General features: G+C 37.1%; 1 protein-coding gene across 3 annotated transcripts; it reads left to right on the top strand.

Moving 5' to 3' along the window:
- The first annotated feature begins 2,756 nt into the window (after positions 1–2,756).
- Positions 2,757–22,307, top strand: LOC149831789 (protein SUPPRESSOR OF PPI1 LOCUS 2, chloroplastic-like). Of its 3 annotated transcripts, XM_090014132.1 has the most exons (12): positions 2,757–3,183; positions 3,264–3,339; positions 3,467–3,502; positions 3,592–3,736; positions 3,819–3,977; positions 4,105–4,175; positions 4,274–4,352; positions 5,205–5,320; positions 5,405–5,552; positions 21,363–21,432; positions 21,726–21,862; positions 22,102–22,307. In XM_090014132.1, the coding sequence occupies exons 1-12, from the start codon at positions 3,150–3,152 to the stop codon at positions 22,123–22,125; spliced, it is 1,095 nt and encodes a 364-aa protein (XP_089870258.1). In that variant the 5' UTR covers positions 2,757–3,149; the 3' UTR covers positions 22,126–22,307. The 3 variants fall into 3 exon arrangements, with proteins under 3 accessions (XP_089870258.1, XP_089870259.1, XP_089870260.1); XM_090014133.1 differs by lacking the exon at positions 22,102–22,307 and having other exon boundaries at positions 21,726–22,074; XM_090014134.1 differs by lacking the exons at positions 21,363–21,432; positions 21,726–21,862; positions 22,102–22,307 and adding an exon at positions 19,817–19,945.
- Positions 22,308–23,323: the final 1,016 nt, after the last annotated feature.

The following is a 23,323-nucleotide window of genomic DNA, read 5'->3' as shown; positions in this document are numbered from 1 at the left end:
TAAGTAAATACCTTTAGGGATGGCAGTGGACCGGGGAGAAATGGGGCCCCGCCCCATTTGGACCGGAGATGTTGGACATGAAACTGGGGCGGAAGCAGGATAGCATGATGGAGGTTAAAATCAAAATCCATGCAGGGATGGAAGGCAGAATTTTGAGAGGGAGCTGGGGTGGGGACCTTGTCCCCCGCCTCCAGCCTGGTCCACTGCCATCCTTACATTTACATTTGATATTGACTGTCAGCGTTGCTGCCTTGTTTTTTGTTTTTGCAATTTTCCTTCATAATTTTGTTCTGCGATGGTGACCTGCTTCATGACTCACGTTGTTATGCACATTGCACAACATCGAGCAGTGAGCACACCCCGACCCTGCTTCACCTTCACGTTGTCACGCACAGTAGCACACTCGCACAGCATGTCAGCACACCCCACGTTGAATTTAAAAGGGGTTCATAGTGATTCCTTGACAGAAAGACTTAAAAAACAAGAAAAATTGAAAATTGTAGAACTTGGACAGCAAAATAACATTCACTACTTTAATAGAAAAACTTGGAAATTTTCAAGGCGGTTGCATGGTTTCATGACTATCAATGTTTTTGTCTCGTTGATGGTTGCTTACTTGGTTGTCTATTGATCTATTCTGTTAAAAATTTTAGAATTTTTGATGTTTTTTAATTATTATTGATGCTCATAAAAGTATTGAATGTATAATCTTGTTATTCAAATTAGGTGTATATATTTATAATAGGAGGTAAGAAAATGTGTTTTTTATAATGATTGATTTAGGACGTTAGGTTATTTGATTTTTTGGGTATAAAATCATAATATATAATTTTGTTATATTTTTTTAATGAAAAACCTTCACTCGTGAGTTGATTTGTTCGAGTTACTAAATTGCAAACCGGCGATTAGATATCGAGTTTCAAGAAAGCCAACCATGGTTGTGTCTTGCCAGTCTAGTGAGTCTTTAAGGTCGTGTGGCCATAAGGCGACTCTTGAGGGCTTTCTAACGGTCACAATATTTAAATTCAAAAGACGTGCCTCTTGAGGGACGAAGAGATTTCTTCCATGTGTTATGTCTCAAAACTAAAACTCTTCACTAAATATAAAATGCACTGAAAAGATAATGTATAAAAAATACAGAAATCATATAAGCATTCACGATTATAGTAAAAAAGCATTTTTGGTTTGTGAATGAGTTAAGAGTTCGGACTCCCGGGCAATTTTGAGCGTGACTGCGAAGTCTTCACCCCGTTGCAAATCCGGTCCATTAAAGTTCAATTTCTTAAGGAGCCGACTATAATGTAAGGGCTGATGCTCACGACATTTAAACCTATACCCCATCTCTTTTTCAAAGAAAAGAGCGGAACAGTCATGAATTATGATCATGTTGTGTATAACCAGTCAACTTAAGCACAGATTTTACATCATCTAATGCAGTGTGGAGTAAAAGGTTAGAAGCGTTTGGCTTGTGAGAAATAGATTTAGAGATCAACTCTTACTCTTTCAGTTAGTTAATTAAGCCAACTTAAGCACAGATTAAAACGGGCAATCAAGGTTAGATTCTCATGGGCGTTGCCCCTTTGCGCAAGCCAATGCTTAGCATAAGACTCGGGGGCGGCGGGGGTGCTAGCATTGAAGCTTTATGCTGCCGGCACAACCGTAGATATGGCAGGCTGAGCCAGCACCACCAGGTCCCTATGCCAGGTGCAGTTTCTTCAAATTATAAAAAAAAAACACAGATTAAATTCTATTACTTCTCTCTGTAAAACAAACGTAGTAAAGAGTCTGGATCCACATGGTGGCAACTTGAAGTTTTACATCCTTCTCTAATGCTCTCATAAAATGAGCGGATGCCCTTGCTCGAAGATTAGGTAGATGCTAGGTTGGTTTGCAGTAGTCTTGCCATTTTCATAAACATGCAGGACTTTTTGGCCTCATATCTTCGAGCTAGGGATGCAAATGGGTCGAATATGAAAGAGCCAAACACAGAGTCGGGAACAGTCAAAATTTGCAAAATCTTCATCTTGGATCCAACCCATTTGCATTCCTACTCGAAGGGTGTGATTCCCTGAGAGTTAGGCTGGATTAGATATCCGAGGATCTCTCTTCCTCTCCCTTTATTTCACTGAAGTGAAGGGATTTGAGATTCAGCATTTCAATGCTTGGGATAGTTGGTATGGTGCAGCCAGCCCAGATTCTGGGATTCAAACGCACCCTGAGGATTCTCACGGAGTTTTAGGCTGCCAGGATAGTAGGTAGGTAGAGCCAACACGGCTAGGTCTTTGATCCTCGGGTTGGTTTCTCTGCCTAAATAAAATAAAAAAGCGCACCTTGAGGATTGCAAACATCCTTACCTGATTTTTTCCTTTTTTTTTTGGCCTGAGACGAGAAAAACCTCGCATCACCCTCACTGACCTTAAGTTGACAGGTCTGAAGTTGATAAAGTCCTTCCTGCCAACCGGATCTCTCGTGCACCCAGTTTGGCCCTTGCCGTAAGGGAAGTTACTCATGGATTTCGAACTGGAGATATCCAGTCTAACTTGATGACATTCACAATTTTACCCCCTACAACCATATGAGCGCAGCAGCCCTTAAAATCTAGTTACATTGTATTAAAAATATATAAAAAAGGTTGTAGATTTAAAAACCCACAAAAAAAGATTTCAACATGTATGAAAAGAATTAAGAATAAATTCGGTGATTTTTTTTTTTTGCAGTTAGATATCAATGATCTTTGGGGAACCCAATGGGTTCTCAGAAAGAGAAGCAACACGACGCTCTACCAATTGCAGGACATGAATGAATTGGTCCTGTCCATCTTGGAAGCCATGTTCTCCTACCCACTTCAGATACACCACTGAATAGGAGCGAGGTTCTTCTTGACTGAATTTGTTATCACGTTTCGAGAGTGTCTCAAATGAAGGTCGCCTCTCTCCGTTTCTCATCTCTTGGAGGAACAACAGCAAGAGCAGCGGCAATCTTCCCATAAGCCCAAATATATAACTAACATAGATAGAAAGATATGTCGGATTTCCGCACAGACACTCAAAGCAAAATTCCTCTCACCCTCTAGCACGACACCCACTCTATTTATTCTTGCTTCTCTTCTCTTCTCTCTCTGATGATTTTATGGTCGTCATAGACTGGGGATGGGAGCTCAAAAGAGCATTCTGGCCGGAAAAGGTACATGGTAATCTGCTTTGTGATGTGTTTTCCTACATAAGTTCTTGTCTTCGTTTCCTTGACTTCCATTAGCATTGCAGCAAAAATAGATGTGAACGTGGATTTCTCTCACCAGCTGTATGGAGCCCTCGTGCCCGCTTACTTTCCTGCTTTCAGGTATTGGGTTCGTCTGATTTCCTCTTCCTTTTCATCCCGGCCATCAATGGTGGTCGCCCCCTTTTTCTCTTGAAATCATCAAAAGCTGTTGTTTGTATCTGTAATCTTCTTTCTCTTCCATCATCAGGCACTTGGACAATCCCCTTTCTCAGATTATTGGGAGGTGCCACCTTACATCTCCTCATCCATTTTGCTTTCTAACGTATGTTAAGTTAACGTGGTTTAATGGATTCCCTGATATATTTACTCCAGCCTCTGCATCAAGCACCCGAATCTGTTTGGTAAAAGCGAAAAGCTCGACGTGTTGTTGGATAAGGGATTGTATGATTCCAATATTCTCATTGCTTATAGGAGACCAGGTTCGCAGTTGCTTGCCCAGCAGTCCTTTGTGATTCAGGTTTGTTTCCCAAACAATGGAGAAAGCAGAACTTGGTGGATGTCTACTCCTTTATTCTTCAACTGATTATTGATCTTTACAGCACTCCATTGCACCTGAAATCGCTGTGCACGGCATGCCGGTGGATAATTTCTCCCGTTCGGGCAGCGGGGGCGTCAACCTCTGCCGATTTTCTGCCGGTTTTAATCTCAATGAGCCTGCGAGCTCTGCCTGGAGCAGCACAACCAGTATAAGGTATGAGGTGAGTGGCGCAGTTCCGACGTGCTCGCAGTTACTGAGTTTCTCATGGAGATATTGTAGCTTGAACGTACATTTCTTTATGTATACTTAGCCTGACTCATATGCTTGTGACTGTTCGTGTTTCTCAGCATGTTCGTCTGATGAATGACGAAGGTAGATGCATAAGTAGAGACATGGATGGAATTCCACTAACTTTCAGGTGGCAGCTAGTTCTACATTTGGCATCGTGATACCTTTCGTTTATGTTTCTAATTACATGCACTTGACGTGTTTTGTCATTGATTTGTTCTGATTCAGTGGTGGTCTTCGTGATAATATGGTGATTGTGAAGACAGAATCTCAGTATGGAACAGCCAAAGATGACAGCTTCTCCCAGGTAAAGAAAAATACTGGAAGTTTCAATGTCTTCAAAATTATATACACGCACATTTGCACTCACTCAATACTTACACCAAGAAGCATTCATAGGTGCAATATATATATATATATATATATATATATATATATATATATATATATATATATATATAGAGAGAGAGAGAGAGAGAGAGAGAGAGAGAGAGAGAGAGAGAGAGAGAGAGCTGAACATATTAGGCCCTCTTTTCTCGTTCTGCCCCCATTAGGCCCAATAGTTTGAAGTGTTTTATGATAGATCTGAACCGTCAGATGTGTTAAGCATGCTCGATTTAGTGGGAATCGACCCTAGGATCATGTTTTTTTGACAAAAAAAATGTACTTTTATGAGCCGGTAAAAATTGATGCCTTCATAGCCATTGATTTTAGATCACCGGATAAACCTATATACAGATCAGATTCTGGTGATCCAAAAGCTGGTTCCCACTAAACAAAACCTATAGATCACATCTACGGTGTTAGATGTGAGAAAAAAAATACCAAAAACTATGCTTTTTGAAGGGGCCTAACAGGGTAGAACGAGAAAACGGGGCAGAACGAGCACATTACTCATATATATATATGATATAAATTTGCTATAGTCATTTATACATGCAATCTAGTAGAAAACACTATACATTTTCACATATTTTTTCTTATAAATTTGCTACAGTCGTTTGTAAATGCAATCTAGTAGAAAACATATATGTTTCCACATTTTTTTCACTGCATATCTAACCTTATAGATGTGATCTAATATTTTCTCTAGTATAAAACAGGTTTCTCTAATATATATAGTGCACACGTTTTTCACTTTTTTATTTTGTATTTCCAGTTGAATTTTCAAATAGAGCAAGGGTTACCTGTTCTTTCAAAATGGCTGGCATTTAATCGATTCAAGTTTCTTACAAGGAGAGGTATTAAAGTAGGACCAGCATTTCTCTTGATGAGGTAGCGTCATTATTGTTGCTTGACCCTCATGTTAAACTTTCGAAAATACAGCTAGATATGGGGTTGCTTATCTTTTCTTGACAGCCTTACAGGTGGTTCCATTGTTGGAGACATGGCTCCATACCAAGCTTTTTCTATTGGAGGGCTTGGTAGCGTTCGAGGGTACGGTGAAGGTGCTGTTGGATCTGGCAGACAATGCTTAATTGTTAATAGTGAAGTTTCAGTTCCCCTGGTATGATATATTTTGTGTTTGGTTATTAGGGTATTTTCTAGTACTGCACAAAACTGCAAAGTTGTACTCTATATGGCATTGCTAACAGATGGTTCTCAATTTTGTTGTCTCCTTAGATAGTAGTTATCTTTGAGAATGATAAACATAGTTGATCATAGAAGGCAACTTAAATGTGAAAAATGTGGATTTCAGATGGAACTTGATGGCCATTGGAAGATTGAAACTTTCTGTAAATAAGCCCTTAAATATGGGCAACAATAAAGTCTACTAAGGACTTGAAAATTAATATTTCTCACAAGATACACTAAAGCACATAAATCTCACAAAAATGCACTAAGGCACACACATAAAAGTTATCAAATATTATTGTGAAGAGCTTGAGAACAAGCTTGAATTACAAGAGGGCTGAAGCCCTTTATATAGAACATATAATGGCTGGCTAGACATTGGGCCAGAGCCGTTGGGAGCTGACTAACGGCTAGTCAGCCCAATCAAATCTGAAAAGAATAAAAAGAGGAAAAATAGAAGAATACAAAAAGTAGAAAGGAAAAAGATACAAAAAGACCTATATATGAAATATATTTGAATATATATATATATATATACTGTCAAATATATATACGTTTGTATATATAATTCTAACACTCCCCCTCGAACTTACGGTGCAATCACCGAAAGTTTGTCAAGAAGGAAGTTGAACCTTGGCGAACACAGAGCCTTGGTAAAGAAGTCAGCAAGCTGATATTCTGATATCACATAGGGAAGATCTAGTCTTCTTTAGGTATTCTTTACGCACGAAGTGACAGTCCATTTTTATATGCTTTGTTCGCTCATGAAAAGTGTGATTCCGAGCTATGTATATAGAACTCTTGTTATCACAACATAATCTTGTAGAATTCTGAAGATGTACTCCCATATCTGAAATGAGTTGTTTGAGCCATACAATCTACATGGTAGTAGTGGCTATCGCTCTATACTCACCTTTTGTAGATGATAAGGATACTTTTTGTTGCTTTTTGCATTTTCACGAAACCAAGGATTCACTTAGAAATACACAAAATCCAGTTGTTGAGTGTCTGCTATTTGGATCCCCCTCAATCAATATCTGAGTAGGCAATAAGATCTAATAAGGAGGAAGAGGGTAAAAAGACTCCCTTATTGATGGTGCTTTTAATGTATTTGATGATTCTCATAACTTCACCCATATGAACTGATGTAGGAGTGTGCTGAAACTGGCTAGGCACATGAACTGTATGAGCTATATCAGGTCTTGTAATACTTAAATACATCAGAAATCCAACCAATTGTTTGAAGGGAGTTGGATTGTCGACTCCATCATCGACTTTCATCTTCGTTCCAACAATCTCAGGAGTATCAACAACTTTGTCATCTTTCAGTCCTGACCTGTCAATAATATTTAGAGCAAACTTTGTTTGTGCCAATATATATCCTCTGGTAGAATATGATACTTCTATTTAAAAAAAATATGTTAGAAAACCAAGATTAGTCATTTCAAAAGTTTTTTTATTTTTTTAATTTCTTCTTTATCACTCTCTGTAATTAGCATATCATCAACATATAAAAGAAGAATTACAATTCTTACAAAAGACTTCTTGACAAACAAAGCTATGTCAGTATAACATGTTTTGAAACCGTATTCAGTAATAACATTGCTAAATGTATCAAACCATGCGTTGGGTACTTGCTTGAGTCTATGTAAGGCTTTTCACAGTTTAAGCACCTTGCTTTTAGGAACCATTAGCCCCGGTGGAACATCCATGTACACTTTCTCATTAAGTTCACCATTTAAAAAGGCATTCTTAGCATCCATCTGAAATATATTTCAATTTTTAACAGAGGCAATAGCAATAAGGGTTCTAACTGTGGCCATCCTGGCAACAGGAGCAAAGGTCTCTTCATAATCTACTCCATACTCCTGAAAATAACCTTTGACAAGTAACCTGACTTTATGTCTCTCCAAGGACCTATCACTCTTGGTCTTAACCTTGTAGATCCATCTACATCCCATGGCTTTCTTTCCAGGAGGTAAATTTATAATTTTCCAAGTGTTGGCACCTTTAAGGGCATCTAATTCTGTACTCATGGCTTTTTCTTATTCAGGTAGTCCTCTGACTTCATAGTAACAATAACATGAGGGTTCAAAGTATAAATGAATGGCTAAAGGGCAAGCACTGTGTTTAGGAGAGAAGGAATCGTAAGAGACAAATCTATCAGAAATCCTTGAAGTTTGCTCAGATCTATGAATGACAGGTTGTTCAGTGAGAAGTTCTAATGTTTCATGAACACCTTGATTTAGATTTTCAGTAGAAACATTCTTATTTTTTCGAGTGTATACTATTGGTTTGTCCAATGTTCCACCTTCAATAGAAGACTCTATAGAAGTTTCTTGATTATCATAATGATCATCACTACCATAATTAGAAAGCAATTTAAATAAGAAAGAGTAATCAACATCTGCATCTTGTGACTTACATCCTTCAAATCCACTTTCATTTTCAATAAAGTTAACATTTCTTGAAACAAGGAGTTTATCATTTTTGACATCATAGCATTTATACCCTTTTTGTGATTCAAAATAATCAATGAAGGCAAAAGAGATAGCTTTGGGTGATAGTTTATCTCCTTTATCATTCAACACATAACACTTACAACCAAATATTTTAAGTCTTTGATAATTAGGTTCATACTTAAACAGTTTTTCAAAAGGTATTTCATTTGATAGAAATTTTGAAGGCATCCTATTTATAAGATATACTGAGGTTAGAGCAGCTTCGGCCCAAATATTTTTTGAAACATTCTTAGAAATAAGTAAAGTCCTTGTAGTCTCAATAATATGCCTGTTTTTTTTTTTTTTGAAATGCCATTTTGTTGTGGTATTCTAGGACAAGATCTTTGATGTAAAATTTTTTCATTTTTCAAAAATTGTTTAAAATCATTTGATAAATATTCTCCCCAAGTGTCTGTCCCTAAGATCTTAATCTTACTTTCAAATTGAGTTTTGATCTTGTTATGATAGCTTTTGAAAGATGCAAACACCTCAGATTTAAACTTAAGAAAATAAATCCAACAGTATCTAGTATAATCATCAATGAACACAACATAGTAGGAGAAGCCTTCTTTGGAAACAATAGGAGCGGGACCCCACATCCGAATGAACCAACTCAAAAGGCATAGAGGAGTAAAATGTTCTTTGTCCAAAAGGTAGCGAGATCATTTTCCAAATGTGAATTCATTGCATTCAAAATTGTCTTTACAAAGATTCTTCGTAATAGATACAAAATTTAATTTTATTATATTTGGATGACCAAGTCTATAATGCCAAACTTTGATATCTTTGGTTTGAACAGAATTACAAAAAAATCTTTTGGAATACAAAAGGAGTTCATATAATACAGATCTCCTTGCCTAGAACCTTGCCCAATCAATTTCCTGCACCGGCGATCCTGCACCCAACATTTGTTTGATGAGAATACAATATCACATCCGTAATCCGAGATTTGAGAAACCGAAAGTAGGTTAAGATTTAATTTGGGTATGAATCTAACTTTTGGAATATAAAACTTGGGATTTATCAAATTGTTTTTGAAATTTTCCACACCTTTTATTTTCAAAGAAGTTCCATCGGCGGTAGAAATAAAGGATGCATTTGAGTTAGATTGACATTTGGATATAATGGATTTGTGTGGGGTCATATGAAATGAACCTCTGGAATCTAGAAGCCAAGAACATGTATCGGGAGTGGAGGAAGATGCAATGGCCGCCCCGGATGTAGATCCTTTGAGTAATGGTTGTCATGCCTCTGTCAATTGCGATAGAGATTTAGAGAAATCCTTGAGGCTTAAGTTGTCTTCTTCTTGTTTTGATGGAGCCGCGACAACCTTTTTTTCATAAGGTTTATAGTCCTTTTTGAATTTCGGACATTGAGGTTTAATGTGATTAGGCTCATGACAATTGTGACAAATTACTTTGAATTCTCCTCTATTTTGATTTTTGTTGAAGTGAGGGAGCTTATAAGGCTTGATATAATTTTCCGGTTTGAAGGCGACAAGAGCATAATAATCTCCTTGATTGCTACTAGGCGTAGCAAGAACACTATCACTTTTGCTCATATTAAGCCTAGTTTTTTCTCCACTAAGCTTAATAAGAATTTCATGAATAGGAGGAGGTGAAGAGGAAAACAATAAAGAAGCCCTAGTTTATTCAAACTCGGGTCTCAAATCATAGAGGAAAGCAAAAAATCAATCTTCTTCAACTTGAGCCCTCCTCATTTCAATAAACTTACCTTTCCATTTCGGTTCAAATTGCGCAAGTTGAGCCCAAACCGAAGACAACTTCTTGAAGTAGTCTCTAACACTCTTTTCCTCTTGTTTGATGTTTCTAGCTTTTTCTTAAAGATAGTATTTATGAGCCATGTCTTTTTCGGTGAACATACCTTTAAGATATTCCCATGCCTCACTTGCTTTTTTGTAACATAAAAGATTTGAGTCTATCTTAGTCTCAACTCTACTTAGCATCCAAGATAGAATTTTAGCATTTTTCATGTCTCATTTATCTAATTTTTTATAATATTTTTTCATTACTTTTTCTTTTCCTTTAAGATTTGTTTCAACACCATTTTCACATATAGTAATTTTAGGAGTAGGTTCGAAGATAGTACCTCTAACATACCCCCATAATCCTTTACTTTTTATGAATGTATCCAAGTGTCCTTCCCAAATGATATAGTTGCTACCGTCAAGTTTGAATGGAGGGACGAAGTTGGAGTTGCTCGAGTTGTGTGAGGAGAAATCAGCCATGTTGAAACAAAGAAGAAGAAAGCATGATCCAATGGGAGGTAAAAAGGAAGATCACCAACATGCTTTACGAGGTAGCTTCTACGAGCACCAATATTCTTCACGAGATAGCTTTCCACGATTAAACACGAACAAGCAGCCCCACGGCTCTGATACAATGTAAAGAAGCCCTTAAATATGGGCAACAATCAAGTCTACTAAGGACTTGAAAAGTAATATATCTCACAAGATACACTAAATCACATGAATCTCACAAAATGCACTAAGGCACACACATAAAAGTTATCAAATATTATTGTGAAGAGCTTGAGAACGAGCTTGAATTACAAGAGGGCTGAAGCCCTTTATATACAGCATATAATGGAAAAGATACAAAAAGAGGAAAAACAGAAGAATACAAAAAGTAAAAAGGAAAAAGGAAAAAGATACAAAAAGACCTATATACAAAATATATTTGAATATATATATATATACTTTTCCATACGTGAACTGTGAAGAGTATATATATTCATATACTGTCAAATATATACGTATGTACATGTAATTCCAACACTTTCATGGTACTAGCTTGAAACTTTTAGTCCATGAGTGTAAAATGATAAAGAAAATGGATCTAGTTTCTAAAAATTTGACTTCACTAGCCAATAATTCATTTTGACTCCTAGTTTCACCTGTTGACATGTTGCTTTCCATCACATCAGTTACAAACAGAATTTTAAAAAGGTGAAATTCATAGTAATTTGGTTAGGAAATTTAATGATAAGGTGTAAGCCTTGAGGAAATTATAAAGAAAGGTGTACTAAAAAGAAAGAAAGCTTTTTCCTTTGATCGACAAGCTGCGCGAATATGGGATTCAAACCTGAGAAAGCAAGTAAAGCTTTAGAAAAGTAATGAAGAAATTGGCTGGCCAGATATTCAATGATGCTATACATTTAAGCGTGTCATGTCATCATCATTCATAAAATCAATTTGGAATACAGGGATAAGATTTTGAGGATAGATAACATTTTAAACATATGAAAACAAATAATGTGTAATCATGAAAGCATATAAACTCATCAACCAAATAAAATAAACTCGATGAAAACATTCAGAGCTTTTGAAACACTTAATTTATAGTTTTTTCACGTGTGCTAACTGTCTATAATGGCTGATAAGAAATGGAAAAAAAAAGAAGTGATCCTATTTAGGGATGGCAGTGGACTGGGGGAAAACGGGGATCCGTCGGAACCCGTTCCATTTGGACTGGGGATGGAGGACATAAAATGATGAATGAACAGGGGATGGAGGTGAAAATCAAAACCTGTGCGGGGATGGACTTACTCTTGCCCCCGCCCTGTCCCCAATTCCTGTTAATGAAATTAATAATATACCCTTATATATATTATAATATATATATATATATATATATATATATATATATATAATTTTTCTAACCCTAAACCCTTTCTCTCCTTCCTCCTTTTCCTATTTTCTTCTTATTCCTCTTAAAAACTTAACAAATTTTACTACTAAACCTTCAAATCTACCACAAAGATGTTTGTTTTCTGTGAGCATTTCATGACAAAACCCATTGGTAATTACACTAAGTAATTGCCTTATGTCATCCCTATGGGGACGAGGACGGGAGCAGGGGCGGGAATGGGGACGGTTATTTTGGGACAGGGCCGGGGTGGAGGTCCAAAGTTTACCCCGCCATGGGGATGGAGGGCAAAATTTTGAGATGGGGTGGGGTGGAGATCTTGTCCCCCGCACCCGCCCCGGGTCCACTGCCATCCCTAATCCTACTATTGTTTATTGCATTGTAATATAGTATTCATTGATCCAATCTTGAAAGTCTACAACTCTGGAAACCAAAAAACACTTATCTCATTCCCGTGTATGCCTATCATCTCATGCAAAATTCTCTTTTCTCCTGCCATATTTTCCTTTAAACAATACATCAAACATGAAGCCTGTAAAAAGACTAATGAGTCCTGTATCTAATTTTGATCATTTGGGGCCCAAGCCAATTCATGTTTTTCTCTGTGTTGGTTATCTAGACTGCAAAATATTTGTAATTCTCATATGTGTGTCCTATATGTAATTGCCATCATTTGGAACCCAACCCACCTCAAGCCAAAAATATCAACCATGGTTTTCTCCACTTCTCTTCTTTCTTCACGCATTACATTTCTTCTTTTATGATTTATAGGAGTACATAGTTATCATATCAAAGGACAAGGCTGCTTCTTACAAGTTGTTGTCATCTTCATCATCCAAAGGAAAAACATTTGCTTCCTTCTTCCTTGAAGCTGCTTTTGTGGTGTCTGTTTGTCAGAATCACCACTATGCATTTTCAAGAAAAGTACCATTTTTGGAAGATCTAACATGGAAAAACTTTAAGTTGTTGTAAAGAAAGGAAATGATCTATAGTATATGTGTCTTTTTGAAGTCATGTGTCTTTTTGAAGTCTCTTTCATCCACCCCCTCTTCTTTCTCCATCCACACTTTTTTTCTCTTTCTTACTACTTTTTATCTTTCTTTCACTTGGTTCCTTATGCATGTATGAGGATGCTAACAAATATATCTGCTCTCATATCCATGCTTCTCCTTTTTCCTTTGTGTCAACGAAGGAAAACCTTGCCGTTCATTCCTTTGTGATTAAACTCTTTATGTAGCTTTTATGTCGTACTTTTGAACATTTTTTAACCGTTGTTCCCTCTTTCTTTTGAACAGTCTTCTCCTTGTGTTTCAAGTCAATCCTCTTCATTTAAGTTCTTTTCAATTTCATTTTTCCTGTAGCCTTTCATGATAACTTTAAAATAAAAACTTGCTTTTAACTCTTTTCTTTCATTTTTCTTTGTGTTCTTTCACGGTGTTACCTATCTCCTTTGAGGAAAGATTGAATATCAAGATTCTCCTATTTTTCCTTAAAATTTCACCCTATATTCTGGGCATTCTTTTTGGAATGCTGATTTCCTTCTTTCAAATTTACCTTCTTTTATAAGAAAGCTTAAATAATCAAATCTTCTTGATTGTATTGCTTGGGGGCTTCACTAAGCATGCCAGGTGGCAGCTTGCTTTTGTAGCTCTAGCAGTTAGATGTTATTTTGAATTTGTTGTCACAAAAGGAGATTCTCATATTTTGTCGTCCCAACTTCCAAGATATGTCATTGTCATAGACTGAAAAATGAAGTCATTGGTGGGTTGCTTTCACATGTTCAAAGCCAGGTGAATTTTTGGGAATTAATTAAATGTAGAATAAATTCATGCTTTGTTTATTTCTTATGTTGTGTTTCTTGTGTCATTCATGTTTTTCTGTTGCAATATGTTCACTTTTGTTGTTTGGTTCTTGTAATTGTTCATTGCTAGTAAATCTATCTTGTGTGCAGTGTTCATTTGTGCCTATCACTGTCACCTATTCAGTTTTTTTATTCTATTGTTCCAAGAGCTTCTTAGTTCACCTGAAGCTTCTATTTAGCTGCTTGTACTTCCTGTATATTAGATCTAGAAATTAGGATGAGAGCTATTAGGATGAGAGCTATTCCTGTAAAGGATAATTGAATTTATGAATTCTAGGGTATTTGATTGACACAAAAGTCGTAACAAGCTACTCGCAACCCATTGTATCAGCAAGTTTCAGATTGGTTGGGTATTCAATCTAACTGCATTATTGGAATTTCTTTGAAATTTGATATGCTTCTTACTTCATCAACTCATTGATTTGCAAGTTTCAGTTGAGGCTTAGTTATTTTAGGCACTATCATTAACTGATGGATGCCTTGTGGGCACTGAATCTTTGATATCTGTTAGGTAAATTTAAAGTCCAGCCAACATCAAATTGACGCTAGCTAGTTTAATTGTTTATACTACACATATTACTGTTACTTGACATCTTACTGATAGGACATTCTGCGTCTTCCTGTGTGTTCCTGAATGTTTCTGGTGCCTCAGGAAATATGCTTTCGTACTCTTCAATCTTGATGGGTCGGTGGATCATCAAAATCATGGATATAATTAATGAGCACTCACTGCTCAAGATTGTAGCCTTTTCTCTTTTTATGCTTTACTTCCTTAAAAGTCAAGAATGGAGCCTAAAACTTAGGCCAATATTGTCATATAGCCTTGTACACATTCAAGGACTGTTTTGGAAATTAAAAGGATGTTCAAAGAAATTTTGGGCACACAGCTGTTATACTTCAGAAATAGCAGCCAATAGCTTTCAGGAAATGTTGTCCAATCTGTCACTTGGGACACAGAATTCTTTCTTTCCTAACACCCTCAGCTGATAATGTGGCCAGTAGCAACTGGTTATTGTTTGCTGCCTGTTGAGTATGCTACAAGCTATGTCACATGGGTGTGGGTACGGGTGCGACACGGGTGCGGAGCAATTTCAAAAATTTTGGACACGGGGACACGGCTATATATATATATATATATATATATATATAAGACTCGGTCAAGGTTGTGCCTATTAGGGGACATGGCTATATATATACATATATAAAGATCGATTTTTTTTTTTGTTTTTATGTCTTTTGCCCTAAAAAATGGACAAAAATAGACTCAGTCAAAGTTGACCAAGTCCAAAATGTGGACGGACTCGGCCCCGGTGCGTTGACCGAGTCCGACACTTGGTTGACCGTGTCTGCATCCGTGTCGGGGCATGTCAATGCGGGTGCGTCGACCTTATAGCCGAGTCCGTGTGACTTAGGCTACAAGCTGCTTTGTACAATGTATTTATCTTTGCTATTCATCCTGTATGCTAGTTCAGTGTTTTCCCGTAGGAATAAAATACTCTACTTGATCCCTTCCTGTGGGAGTTCAGTTTTTTTTCTCAGGTAGCCAAATGGAAAACAAAACTGAAATTAAAGGGCTATATCATGACTGCACCGATCATAATATTTGTAGCACAGTAGAGGTGCTGCCCCCTATGGAAAGCACTCTCTTTCAAGACCCCTTCTCGTTTTCTCTCTCTTTCTCTTCATCTTTCATTTCTTCTAACTCAAGTCCGCTAGCATAAAAAAAAGGCTGCCAGTGATGCAGGCCAGATGTCATTTTTTCAACTAGCACACTGAACAAGTCTTTGTTTACTCTCAAGGGACTAAAACATCAAGATTCAAGACTCAATAAGGCTATACATAATCAAGATAGTATGTCTACTTGCACCAAGTAGGAAGGAAGCCATTGTGGTTATTGTTTTGCCTTTACTGTTTAATTGCAATTTTCATATCATTTACTGTTTATTTCACTCGAACTTGAAGAATTCCATTCAATGTTTCTTGTGAACCTTTAGAAGATGGAAAGAATATCTCTTCATGGTCCCCCAGTTAGTAGTTATTAATGCGTTCTGGTTGAGTTTATTGTTAAAATGTAAAACTGTACATATATGTATATATAATAATATTATATTATATTATATATATATATATATACATTTTTCATTTCTTTCTTTTCTGTAATTTTTTTCCTTTATTTTTTATTTTTTGTCTTTATGTCATCTAGTTCAGTTTGAACTAGAATGACTGTTGCTAGTCAAGTCCTGTCCAGACTTGACTAGCAATAGAGCTGTTGGACTGACACAGTCCAACAGCTCTTAATAGAGCTGTTGGACTGACACATTCCAACAGCTCTAAATAGAGCTGTTGGACTGTGCCCAACAGCTCTATTGAGTCCTCTTTCAGCTGTGTATATAAAGGGGTGCAGCCCCTCTTGTATTTTACTCCAATGCTTCTTAAGCAATTGATTTTTCATATCAATAAAGAATACATTTTTATTTTTATTTTGTTTCCAGTTATACCCTTTTTAAGGGTTATGCTTTAGTGTCATTCTTGACACTTGCTCTTGTTAATCTAAGCTCGTGTTTCGAAGATCCCCATTTCATTTCATGGTATCAAAGCCGCGGAAGTACTAAATCTTGAGGAAAAGCTGCCTCGGTTTCCGTGCCCGTTTGCAAAAGTGTTCGCCACTTGAAGAGAAGTGTTTTATCACTTCATTGGAGAAGATTTCACATCTTGTTGTATTGTTTTTTTTCTTTCTTTTTCATTTTCCTTGTTTCTCTTCTATACCTATTCTTTCTCTCCTTGTAATCGATGGATGACAATGATAAAGTCACCATCATGCCTATGAAACTAAGCGATACGAACTATGTAACATGGGCTTCAATCATGAAGCACCATATATGGGGAAAAGGCTTATGGGGGATTGTGGATGGTTCCGATTCGGAACCTAAGCTATCTCTTACTAAAAAGGAGGGAGATAAAGACGTCCCTCTATCGGAAGAAGAGAAAATCAAGGCTATTGCCTCATACGAGAAGAAATGGAAAGAATGGAGAATATCTCATGCGAAGATAATGTCATGGCTTATCAATAGCGTTGACATTAAAAAATGCTCAAGTCTTGCCAAATTTGATCATGCCGATAAGGCATGAGAATACCTTAAGAATATGTATTCCCTTAAAGATATTGCACACGTGTGCAACCTCCAAGAAAAAGTTCGAATGATGACACAAGGAGACAAAACTATTCGTGAATATTACAATGGGTTGTCCGAACTTTGGGAAGAACTTTCCCTTTTAGAACCAAAGTGGCATTGTGCCGAAGACATCGAGCTTCGTCAGAAACAACTCGATGTTGAACATTTTTACCAGTTTATCACTGGATTAAGGCCGGAATTTGAAACCACTAAATCGGCCCTCTACTTCACCGGGGAAAAATTCCTTCTATTGTTGAAACTATTGAAGAGTTAACAATGAAAGAAAATCGTCTCCGGAAAGGTTCTTTAAAAATTGAAGATGATTCCGTTTTAGCCGTGTCTAGACCAGAGAATCATGTTCGATCATATAGGCCTCCTCACTTTAACCGACAAAATGGTGACTATGATAAGAAGAAAGTTATTTGTCATCACTGTCATGAACCGGGACACTACAGGCCACAATGTCCCAAACTTAAGGAGCTGAGAGAAAAAAGAGCTGCAATTGCTGGATCGGAGCCTAAAGATCAGGATGCACCAGTTTCCCTGGCCCAACTAATGGAGATTCTTCAGCCTCTCATCAAAGGTGCCTCTTCCTCATCTGAAGCTTCAACCGGCGCAGCAGCCTCATCTTTTTCTGATCTAGGTAAAATTTCTTGGCTTCTTAACTCTGGTGCATCTTTTCATAAGACCCCAAATAATCAAAGTCTATCCAAATGTGTTAAAAATAAAACAAGTGTGTCAAAGGTCTTTACTGCTGATGGGACTTCTCTTGAAATAGAAGAAATAGGAAATTTTGAAAAAATTTATAAAACAAAAAATTTTTTTATTCCAGAAATTAGACATGTTCCCAAATTAAATTTAAATCTTTTATCTGTATCTCAAATTTCTGATTATGGGTGTAATATTTCTTTTTCTTCTCATGGTTGTTGGGTACAGGATCGCCAGTCAGGCAAGCTGATTGGGGAAGGCCATAGAGAAGGAGGACTCTATTACATGGATTTTTTGGAAATGCCAAAGAAAGCTTTTTGTTATAATATTCAAAAAATAGAGTTGGAACTGTGGCATAAGAGACTTGGTCACCCACATATAGCCAAAATCCAACATTTTCCAAATCTAGGGAAATTTTGTAATTCTGAATCATTTGATTGTAAAGATTGTATTCTCGGCAAAATGAAAAGATTACCATTTCAGAACAGAACCTTTTTCTCTTCAAGACCACTTGAATTAATACACTCGGATGTTTGGGGTCCTGCACCAGTAATTTCTAAAGGAGGATTTGTTTACTATGTTATTTTTGTCGATGATTTCTCCCGACATACATGGATGTACTTTCTCAAACATAAGTCTGAAGTATTTTCATACTTTCAAACTTTTCATAATATGGTTAAAAACAAGTTTCAAAATGATATTACTATTTTTCGCACAGATTCAGGAGGAGAGTTCTTATCCACAGATTTTCAAAATTATCTTAAATTACATGGCATCACACATCAAAGATCTTGTCCTTATACACCTCAACAAAATGGACTGGCAGAACGAAAACATCGCCATATTATAGAAACCACTAGGACTTTATTAATAGCAAATCAAGTCCCGAAAGACTTTTGGGCAGAAGCTGCCTTAACTGCCACATATCTCATTAATAGGATGCCATCTTCTTCGTTACAAAATATCACTCTCATTGAAAAACTTATGAACATTTCTCCAGACTACTCTAGACTAAGAATATTTGGGTGCAAATGTTTCATATTTACTGACAAAAATGATAAACTTTCCCCTCGTGCGATTCCCTGTGCCTTTTTAGGATATGCTGAAAACCAGAAAGGTTATAGATGTTTTGACTTCAAAAATAATAAACTATATGTGTCTAGAAATGTTTCCTTTCTTGAAAAGGAGAGCTTCTTTGATTTTAGAAAATTAAAAGACGTCACTGAGTACTCCTTTTTGCTAGATCTAACATCAACATCTAATGAATATGACCTTGACTGTAACTTTGATGATGATCAAAGAATTATTGATCTTAATGTTGAAAATGAAGAAGTTCATAGAGATACTAGTATTCAATATTCCAGGCGACAAGAGTCTAATCCTCCATGTGCACTTGAGAAATATTCTAACATTCCAACTAGACAATCAACCCGAATCTCGAGGCCTCCAGGAAAGTTTGTATCATACGAGTCTTTCTCACCCACATATAGGGCAGTTATTGCATTAATTCACTCATATGAAGAACCATCCACATATTTTCAAGCAAAAAATGATATCAAATGGATAGAAGCCATGAAAGCTGAATTAGATGCACTTGAAAAAGCTTCTACATGGAATATTCAAGATCTTCCTCCAGGGAAGAAAACTATAGGATGTCGATGGGTTTATAAAATTAAAACCAAGAGTGATGGTACTCTTGAAAGATATAAAGCCCGTTTAGTAGCCAAAGGTTATGCCCAAGAATATGGGATTGATTATGAAGAAACCTTTGCTCCGGTGGCTCGTATGACTACTGTCCGAACCTTAATTGCCTTAGCTTCTATCAAAAAATGGTCTATTTTTCAAATGGATGTCAAAAATGCTTTTTTAAATGGAAAGCTAGTTGAAGAAGTATATATGGAACCCCCTCCTGGTCTAAGTATTCCTAAGGGTAAAGTCCTTCGCTTAGAAAAAGCTCTTTATGGACTTAAACAAGCACCAAAAGCTTGGTATGATAGGTTTAGTCGTGTTATGATTGATATTGGTTTTCAATTCTGTTTAACTGACACTGCTTTGTTTATTAAGAATTCTGATGCAGGGATCATTGTGCTTCTTCTCTATGTGGATGATATGATCATCACCGGAAGCGATAAACAGGGAGTTGAAACAATCAAAACACTTCTTAAATCTCATTTTGAAATGACTGATTTGGGCTTGTTGAGATATTTTTTAGGCATTGAAGTTGCTTATTCTCCTAGAGGATATTTATTATCTCAGACTAAATTTGCTTTTGATATTGTTTTCAGGTCTGGTATTACTGATGATAAGAAAGTCGACACTCCAGAAGTTGTTAATGTTAAAATGAAGATTGATGATGGAGAACTTCTTGCAGACCCTACTCCTTACAGACAGCTTGTCGGGGCACTTTCCTATCTATCCATTACCAGACCAGATATAGCACATGCTGTTCATACAGCAAGTCAATTTCAACATGCTCCTACTTCTGTTCATATGGGAGCAGTCATGCGTATTATCAGATACATCAAGTCCTCTCTTTCACGAGGACTTTTCTTATCTTCCTCCTCTTCTCTTGATCTAATTGCATATACTGATGCTGATTGGGGAGGTGATCCCAATAATAGACACTCAACCACTGGCTTTTGTGTCTTTTTAGGGGAATCATTAATCTCGTGGAGGTGTAAAAAGCAGCAGAAGGTATCTCTCTCATCCACCGAAGCTGAATACAGAGCCATGGCAACCACGACCATGGAAGTAGTTTGGCTCCGACGACTGCTTGCTGACATGGGAGTTGAAGCAACAAAGGCTTCACAAATGTGTTGTGACAACAAAAGTGCGATCTACATTGCCAGTAACAGAACATTCCACGAACGCACCAAACACATCGAAATGGATTGTCACTACGTCAGAGAGGAATATCTACACGGGATAATTGATCTGCCATATGTCACTTCAGAATATCAGTTAGCAGACTTCTTTACAAAGCCTCTCGCTGCTCCCCGATTTCACTTTCTCTTAGACAAACTTTCGCTCATTGTACCGTAAATTTGAGGGGGAGTGTTAAAATGTAAAACTGTACATATATGTATATATAATAATATTATATTATATATATATATATATACATTTTTCATTTCTTTCTTTTCTGTAATTTTTTTCCTTTATTTTTTATTTTTTGTCTTTATGTCATCTAGTTCAGTTTGAACTAGAATGACTGTTGCTAGTCAAGTCCTGTCCAGACTTGACTAGCAATAGAGCTGTTGGACTGACACAGTCCAACAGCTCTAAATAGAGCTGTTGGACTGTGCCCAACGGCTCTATTGAGTCCTCTTTCAGCTGTGTATATAAAGGGGTGCAGCCCCTCTTGTATTTTACTCCAATGCTTCTTAAGCAATTGGTTTTTCATATCAATAAAGAATACATTTTTATTTTTATTTTGTTTCCAGTTATACCCTTTTTAAGGGTTATGCTTTAGTGTCATTCTTGACACTTGCTCTTGTTAATCTAAGCTCGTGTTTCGAAGATCCCCATTTCATTTCATTTATTATCTTAGTTTCTGTATCCATCAGTCATAACCTGCCCAGCAGTATTATCAAGAATCATTCCTGTTTCTTTGAAAGCTTAATTTCTTGCTCAAATTCATCTGCGGAATTATCTGTTGAAGGAGCTGCCATGCTTATGTTAATCTAGATACTGCATTCAGTTCATGTATGGTTTGGACGTACTATACAAATACAGCATGGATTCACTTTGCTTTAGCCACATTTGTGCACATGGCATTTAGATGTACAGATTAAGGCGTTCACTTATATCTTGATTATTTGATTTATGAAGACAAAATTATTCGAAGGCGCTGTCTTTATGGATTGTGGCACCGATTTGGGCTCTGGACGCCTGGTTCCTGGTTAGTTTGTTTCATACTCATGCAATCTTTCTTTTTGCTTTCACTAGTTTCTTGAAGTAAAATGGCATCTTGACACGGCTGCTATACACGTTGCCACTCTAAATCTATAAATCCCTTAAACATCTCCTTCACCTGTTCTGTTTAGCTCCAATTGCATACTTGATTTTGTACTACTGGCAGCATGACATGCTGGGAACTTGATCTTGTGTTTCTGGTATGGTCAATTTTATATCACTATCCTTATTCCAAAACCATTCCTTTATTCTGAAGAGTTTTTTTTCCCTCTGTTCCAGGGAATCCTGCACTTAGGTGTGGAAAACCAGGGTCAGGAGTTGGATATGGATGTAGCCTGCGATTCCAATCACATATGGGACAAGTTCAGGTTGATTATGCCATCAATGGTTTCCAACAGAAGAGTATCTACTTTGGCGTAAGCAACTCCGCATCTTAACTATCTCAACTTCAGTTCCCATGAAGTTCTGGTTCACGGGTCTTTTTGTCTCATACACTGAAATTCATTAATCTCTCTCTCTCTCTCTCTCTCTCTCTCTCTCTCTCTCTCTCTCTCCTTTGACCAAAATGCAAGTGTTTGACAAACCACTCTGTAATCATGACAAATTCACTTCACTTAAACCCTACAAAGTAACTTGTGTTCTTTCTCTCGACTAGGCAACTCTTTGCAGGGGAAGATGATCAAGGGTTTTCCCAACGTCTAAGTGTTCGGTGTTGCAATTGAAGTGGTTAAGAACAATCCAGTGAAATGGTTGGTTCAGTATGAGCAAGAACGGTTTAGGAATTTGTCAATCCTTGACAACTGATGTCAAAAGATGGTTCAGGTTACAAATCTCTCTTTTTAAGTCTTGAGCCTTTAATCAAACCACTAGCTTGATTGGTCTAATGCTAGATCAGAATTGGACCAAACCCAAATCAATGGTTCACCATCTCTTCACCAGCTTTATATGGCCTAGATGTAGTGACATCTGGCTTGCATTCTCGGGCATAAGCACCCATTTTTAGATGATCACCAACATTTGTTGACTCTAACATTCCCTAATGTAAATTGGGTTCTTGTCCAAAACTTGCACCGAATGGGTTAAACAACGGAAAGGGTCCAGTTCTTCATAGGAAAACTCTCAAGTACATTCCACACCCAATTTTTTTTTTATGACCAAGGTGTAATGCAAATTTAATTTTTTACAAATCACAAGGGCTTATTTTTTTTCCTTTAAATATTCACTGTATGCCAACAAAGTTCACACGTCTGACTAAGTGAGTCACGAATTTGATGCTTGGGGTGTGCACCCCACACTGAAACAGGGCCACAGTCAACCGTAGCACCTCTCAACTCATAATAGGACGTCTGAACAAATGGTGGTTTCTCTTCGTCGCCTACAATAAAAAAAACCAGTTTGTTTAAAGCAACAACGAATGTCCTGTGAGAAAAGATCAGGTGCAATGTGATTGTACACTTTTAGTGTGCCGCTGCACTTGATCACCCGCCATTTTGGAGATAGGGCTTGTCAGTTGTGGGGCCCAAGAAATGATGGAGGCCTAACAGGTGCAGCGGCACACAAAGTGTACAACCACATTGCACCTGATCCTCCCTCAATATCCTATTCCTCAGCTAAGCCTCATAAGGTGCTTACACTACATTGAAGAACGTCTTGTACCTTTTTTTGGCAATGATCCTTTCAGAATATTTGGCTATAAAATTGGTGACATCCCAACACTTGGACTGAATTCGATTCGGTTTAGTTGCATTCAGTAAACCAAAACCATATCCGATTATAATCATAAGCAGATATGATTTTGATTTTTTGCTACAAAATTAAAAAAATATGCGAATTTGAAGGGTATCTGAATCCGTTAAAATGTAAAAATGCGGTTTTGG

The sequence above is a fragment of the Nuphar pumila genome, chromosome 7 (genome assembly GCF_984573655.1).
Source record: "Nuphar pumila chromosome 7, dmNupPumi1.hap1.1, whole genome shotgun sequence".
NCBI lineage: Eukaryota > Viridiplantae > Streptophyta > Magnoliopsida > Nymphaeales > Nymphaeaceae > Nuphar > Nuphar pumila.
The sequence above is the reverse complement of the archived record's forward strand: the minus strand, read 5'-3'. Positions and strand labels throughout refer to the sequence as shown.